Genomic DNA, 7,043 nt, shown 5'->3' with positions numbered 1-7,043 from the left:
TGCTGATGCAGAGTAATCTCAGTGTTCACCAGCCAAGTGGTCCAGCGATACCAGTTTCTGGCTGAGGTTTCTCTGTAGAGGAATACCCAAAGTGTGGCTCTCTCCCAAAAATGTATATATATATATATATATATATATATATATATATATATATATATATATATATATATATATATATATATATATATATATACTCCATAAGTGTGCCTCGTTGAAACACTCCAGATGAGGATCTATTCTGCAGCTGTCATGGTCGTAAACCACAGGACCAATCCTGGACTGGATCAGAGTCGGGTGGAGTGTCCAGGAAATGGAAGTTTGGGCCTTCCTTGAGCATCATCTACCATGGTGACGACTGCAGACTAGCTGGTGCCACAGTTATATATTATAATTCAGGCCCTATTAATCCATCTTCATATAGTGAATCCAGATCAAAACCATATTCCAGATATCTATTTAGTCTCCTTTCGCCTGCCGATCTATACGGCAGACATGAACCATTCTGAATCGATTCTTAAATGTCCAAATTCCAATGATTTAAATGCGTAACAGACGGAACCAAAAAGCGCAACTCACTGGTGCAGCGCATCATCACCCGAACACTAGACGGGGCTGACCGCGAGATCCATCCCTCTCCTTGCTATTTCTGACACTCTACATCCCGATCCTGTGGAACATATCAGCAGTTACTGTTTTAATTGGCTGCATTAATGAGCTGCTGAACATCTCCGGTCACATGAACATTCCCCACCTTTACCTCTCAGAATCCGCCTTTCCAACTGTCCCTCAGTCCTCTGTGAAGAGCTTGGTAATAAAATAATGAGCGTGCATCATCCCCCCGGAAACTACTCAGGGAACATCTTAATAAAAAGATGTACTTACTATATTTTTTCATTTACAATGGTCCTTATTGTCCACAGCGATCAATAAAAAAGTCCACGAAATCCTAGTGGGACTGAATAGTTTGGCTGGCCTGCAACAATTATCAAAGATCTCTGAGAATGTTCTGAATACAGCTGCTTTTGGAATCTTACTAGAGATGACACATGCCTAGCGCCTTACTGTCTGGTTTCAATGACAGTAAGAGTTGCAAATATTCTTGACAACCACTTGAACTCTGCTGTATTCCAGGAGTGTTGTTTATTCAAGAGGAACACCTCCATGCAACAGCCTATGCAGTCGTCCCACACACCTCCATACGACGCTGTGTTTTAACCACGCAACATGAAATACAGTTCCAAATGAGAACTGCAAACGCAGTCTATTAATGCTGAAGTTGACAAACATTGAATTCAGATGTGGAAAAACAGCTTCTGCTTGATAAAATCCAGAAAGCGCTTGAACTCATACACAGTGTGGTAACAAGAGGAACCACTTGGCTTCGAGTTTGTCTTCATAAATACCTTTAGAATAACAACCAGCCCTGTAAAATAACAAAATAACAACCGTTCCTCGGTTTGAGGTTTGACCACTATTTTAATGGCCGGAATTTGCAACATCCATGCATATAGAGTTCCTGGACTCTATATGGTAGGACTGGATGTGCCTATACAAACGAAAAAATGTTTCATTGATGACAACACGTCCGTGTCATGTTCTACTTTACATGGAAAACAAATATTTAAATGAAAAATAGCCTCTTTGTAATATATCATATTGACAAAAATAGTGATTTCTTTAGTCATATGATGCACTAATGTGATACTATTTTACCCTAAAATCGTCCAGCACACACTTCATTGTACTCGAAAGATTGAATAATGTCAAAGCTAGTTTCAGCTCTAAGGAGATACATCTATGCGAAAACAGAACGTGGGGATGCAACCAGACCTTTATCGGTTTGGCAACAATATACTTAACATCTATTTCAGTCCAACTCTTCAAAAAATCCAGAACATTTATCATATGAATTGCTGAAATTGGTGTTGATCATACTGACCCAGAGTCTTAGTTGAAAATATGTCATGAAATGTAGAGTGTGAATGCATGAATATGCTCGTGTGAGTATCAATCTCACCTTGTATATACTAATATCTCGAGTAAATAAAGCATGGCTGATGTTTGGATGGAGTTATTTTAACACACATTTAATGGCAGCAACACATGTCTCCTTGTAGCTACACACACTGACACAAACTCACTCACACAGAGATCAGTGTAGCATGCACATGACTCAACACACACACACCTACTGGCCAGTGCCCAGGGTTGTCAGGTTTGTGTATGTGGTATGAGTGGAATGTGTGTCAGTCAGCTTGTGGAAGCTCAGTGTTCAAGGTGGAGACTTTTGGCCATCGCTCACAACATTGCAGCCTCTGATAGCGTGAAAGCACACATGCAAATTTTGCTCCTGAATCCATGGGAATCCTTTGCAGTTAGATGGGAACGTTGGTCCTCTAATGGAGTGCGCAGTCATCTGACAGAGACTCAGAGCGGAGCCACCTCTTCACCATTTGCGTCTAAGCCCCAGCCACCCACAGAAACAGAGAAGCTCTTCCACAAAGTAAACTGTGCCCTTATTTTCAATGGTTCACGAGTTAGTCTGACGCCCCTATTGGATAGGAAGTGAAGTGCACCACAGCAGTTGAAAACACTTGAAGGAAGGAACACATCACGTATTTGGTTCTATCCTTTGAGTACTGTACTTGCAAGGGTTTCCTCCAAGCACTCCAGTTTCCTCCCACAGTCCCGTTTATTTGGAAGAAAATGTGAAATCTAAGCTATTAATGTCCAGTAGTTTTCGTAATCTCACTTTAGGTACGATACAATATTCTGCAATAAGACAGATGAAATTGTCTTACTATTGAAAGGAAATATTTCTTCACTGAATAGTTTACTATGTTTGTTATTGCCAAATAAAATCATCCTTTTTTCATAATGACACACAATCTGAAAGCAGTTACTTTTTGTACATTTTTGTGAACTGTACTGTATTAAATGTCACTTCTTATAGCAACATTTTCCTTGTATGAACAGAATTATTGGTGAATTAGTTGCCTTTACAGTCACCATTACTTTAAGCTCGCCATATTTTTTGGCACATGGCAGCATTTATCTCAACCACCTCAAGTCATCACGCATCAAAAAACACTTCACAGTTGTTGATCAAACAAGAAAAAGACAATGACAAAGTCACTTAATCACCCGCCTCAGTTGGTTTCTCACGCACTGGTGTTGCCTGACTGCAATAAACACTGGTTTGTGTCCAGATGATGTGTAAATGAATGGCTGTTATCGCCAGTGTGTACATAATGAGAAAACAGGAGAGTCATTTCTCTGAAGACTGAGATTAGAGTAGGTAGAGTTAAATTAAATAATCGTATTAATCCCACAGTGGAAATTAGATTAGTGCTGCCTGTTGAACGCAGATTACCGGAACAAAGGGAGTTTCGCTCAATCACTCCGTGATGGTTTGACCATGAAGTACAGGGGTTGGACAAAATAATGGAAACACCTTCAAGCATTTTTAGCTTGAAGGTGTTTCCATTGTTTTGTCCAAGCCCTGTACATAGATCAAATAGATCAAACGTAAAAATGTAAATGTGATATGTGGAAGAAAAAAAACTGCATGTACATTTCAATAAATAAAATGTATGTTAATATATATATATATATATATATATATATATATATATATATATATATATATATATATATATATATATATATATATATATATATATAGTGCATACATGAAATAATACTTGAAATTTTAAAAAATGGTAATTCACAAAAAATGCCACAGGATACATCGTAGTTTAGTAGAAATATAACGATGAATTAATTGGAGTAAACGACTTCATGGACCAGTCATGAGTTGACGGCCGGTCGGAATGTGTCCCGGGTCTGGACCGCGCCAGACATGAGCAGGTCTGCACGGCACACGTGTCTCCTCCAGATGGATCAGGGACTCCGGTTTGGGATTAGAGATAAAGCAGCGCATCTGCACGCGCGTGCACTCGGCTGTCTCGTGCGCGCTCTTGCACGTGCCAGAAAATCCCGGGTCCAACAACCAAAAAAAAAAACAATCTGAGTCCCGCTCACGAAACTGAAAGTCAATGGAACTCACCGGCTTTGCACGGGTCCTTATAGTCGATGCTCTCCGCTCGGTCCTCGTCGTAGTAGTCGTAGTCCGGCTCCTCGTAGTAGTCGGAACAGTCTCCGATAGTCACTTGCCCCCAGAAAGTCAACCCGGCGAGCAGCAGCGTGATCCAGCGCATCTTCGCGGCCAGAGCCGACGGAGCTCGGTCCATCGGAGGACTCAAATAGAGAGACCCCAGGGGTCAAGAGAGGGTGGCTGCAGGCTCCACCGGCGGGGGGTTAAGGGGTCATTGTGCTGAGGGGTCTCCGGTGCTGCGCTGCCGGTTCTCCTTCATGGTTCCGAGAGTGGAGAAGAAAGGTCCCGGAGTCCAAAGTGTGTAGATGCTAAGGGGCGACAGGAGACGGTGAGGAGGTGGACGCATGTGTGTGTGTTTGTGTGTGTAGAGAAGAAACATCCGCCTTCAGTATTCCAAACTCTCTCTCTCGCTCTTTTACACGCAACGACCCTATTTCTCTCTCACTCTCTCTCTCTCTCTCTCCCCCATCCACCATTCACACAAAACACTCCCTCCTTCTCTCATCTCCCTCACTCTCCTGCATGACTTTTGTTGCTGCTTCTCGCCACATAACCAGTCTGAAACAAAACGTAATGCTTCATTGGTGTCAAACTCACTGCCCCAGGGCCAAATCAGGGCCGCCAACTGGTATCATGTGGCCCACAAAAGCAATAAATATGAAGAGATGGCTCAATATTAAATTGAATACTAACAAAGTGCACGTTGGTCACCTCTCATGCATGTCGATATTATTCCCCCGAAGATTTCAGTGGGGTTGTTTTTTTTTCAAAAAAAGTGAACAACTTTTGTGATAGGAGGTGGAGATCTCAGTATTTTGGCTCTGACCTGAGGGATGCTTCATGTTGAAATTAGACTCTAAACCCTGACTCACACCAAAGACGAGTTGGTTTTGCCACAAGAGAATTAGAATGAATGCAAAGACTCGCACCAACGGTGCCGCTTGAAATAGGTCAGAGTTCCATTTTTTGCAGTGTACCATCGCGGTTTTGGTCAGGTTACAGTTGAGATGATAATTCAGATCACGAAAGTAAAAGTACTTCAATTTATAGCTCTATTCAGAGACTTTGAATCGTGTTCAACTCTGAAAGGCGGCATCAATATTTTAACGTTGCAAATCTCAGTTGCCAGTCAGGTGCCAGTCACCACACGATGCGATTCCACACCGCTTTTTGTACGAGTCTAGAGTGCGAATTAAAACAGAGACTGATATTACACATTTATATATTACTTCTATAGGGCAGACACTGTATATCAGTTTGTTTTTTATCTTAATTTTGCCTGTTTGAGGATCCAAAACAAGAGACCTCATAACGTATGTGTTCCATTCACAATGCCTCCCAAAAAAGATCTTGAGAATTGGAGACTTTTTTGGTAGCATCTCGGCTCAAGAGTCAAAGACTTTCTATGCGTTGCGTCCAGAAATGTGGCGTCAAGAACTGTTTTTCAGTTATGGACTAGCTTGTCATAAGTGGAGTCCACCTTGTGTTCTACTCTCAGATCTGGACCTGTTTAGTTCCGTTGGCACCCCGTCACGGTTGAGTCAAGTTCCTAGGTCCAGAAAGACTGAAACTGACCTCTCAACATCCCTGCCGCTAACATTGCTCTGCTCTGATCCATGACCCTTGTAGATGAATACCCTCAACTCCGTCGCTTTTGTGATGACACTAGCCCAGCAATGCAAAATACAGATCCGAAATTTTCTGTGAAGGGAAACCCAAATAAGACGTAGAAAATCTTAGTGTCCCTTCAATGTTGAGGGCAACTCATTCATCTATTGCTTCTTTTGTGGTTCATCTCGGTGGGTGGAGTCACGCTCATCACTTTGTACCTAATAATGCTCTACTTTTGTTGCTGAAAGTGTGACTAAGTTCTTGCCTAGTTGTCGCGCAGTTGTCTCATGAGTCAACAAGAAGCCAAAAGTGTATTCCCAAGTATCATGTCACGCAAACATATCGAGCTTAATTTGAACAAAAGCAACATTCACAGCGAGATCATCCCCCTCACACACACACACACACACAGGTCAAACACAAGCAGCAAAAATAAAACAGCAGCAGTTGTTGACAGACGAGCCCGTGTGTACCTCGCCAAAGTAAATCCTCCACAACCTACGTCAGCTCCGCACTTGACCTGCAAGGTGCTGCGGCGTCAAGGTGCGACCCATCGCGCCCTCAATGCAGGGGTCCTCTGGGGGGTCTCATGGAGAAGCACAGGCACGCGGGAGGGGGGGTCGCGGTGTCCCTCTGTTCTGAATGTCCCTGCTACCCCCAATTTACTACTGGGAGATTACTGAAGCGCCGTCTCTGCTGCTGCTAATCCTGCCGGCAGGAGATGTAGCGGCATGCTTACGTCACTCAATCCATCTAGCAGCAAGCTGTCCACCAATGCATGCGGCCGAGGCATGCACACAAATCCCCTGCACACACATAGAAATGCTGGAACACAATGGTGACCTCACCAGAGGGCGAGCAAATGGATACCATAAAAGTCACAGGTGAAGTTGGGATTGAGTTTTTGAACCATGGATGAGGGAGGACATCATAAGAAGACAGCTAGAGAACAAGAAGAGAATCATTTAAAGAGTTCAAGGGTCCCTGAGTTGAGGTTCGTCGGGCCACCTATCTATTCAGCAAAATGCCTCCCATTGAAACAGTGCTGAGATTAATGCTGTGTGCAGGAACTTGTGTCTGGTTATAAAGCAGGTATCGATCAGTGTGTCTCTGGAACTCTCTGAAAGTACCTCGCCAGCATTCTGACCGGCTGCACACACACCGAGGGAACCCTTGGGACCCCTCAAGTGCTGGAGTCGCAGGTATTAGCGCACTATTAATAGCTGTGGTCCCCTCAAACACATCAGTATTATTGCACGAGCACCAAAGTCCATGGTACTTTGCTGCTACAACGGGGGAGGAGGAACGACCCTGA

At 43.2% G+C, this 7,043-nt stretch overlaps 1 protein-coding gene across 1 annotated transcript in view; it reads right to left on the bottom strand.

Moving 5' to 3' along the window:
- The window catches only part of tll1 (tolloid-like 1), a 32,564-nt gene extending 26,152 nt beyond the window's left edge, over positions 1–6,412 (bottom strand). The window contains exons 1-2 of the mRNA XM_053854935.1: positions 6,202–6,412; positions 4,070–4,425 (exon numbers count right to left, since the gene is read on the bottom strand). Of these exons, the coding sequence (XP_053710910.1) occupies positions 4,070–4,253 (184 nt within the window). The 5' untranslated portion in view covers positions 4,254–4,425; positions 6,202–6,412. The remainder of the gene's footprint in view (positions 1–4,069; positions 4,426–6,201) is intronic.
- Positions 6,413–7,043: the final 631 nt, after the last annotated feature.

Source organism: Synchiropus splendidus, chromosome 2, assembly GCF_027744825.2.
Source record: "Synchiropus splendidus isolate RoL2022-P1 chromosome 2, RoL_Sspl_1.0, whole genome shotgun sequence".
Taxonomy (NCBI): domain Eukaryota; kingdom Metazoa; phylum Chordata; class Actinopteri; order Syngnathiformes; family Callionymidae; genus Synchiropus; species Synchiropus splendidus.
The sequence above is the reverse complement of the archived record's forward strand: the minus strand, read 5'-3'. Positions and strand labels throughout refer to the sequence as shown.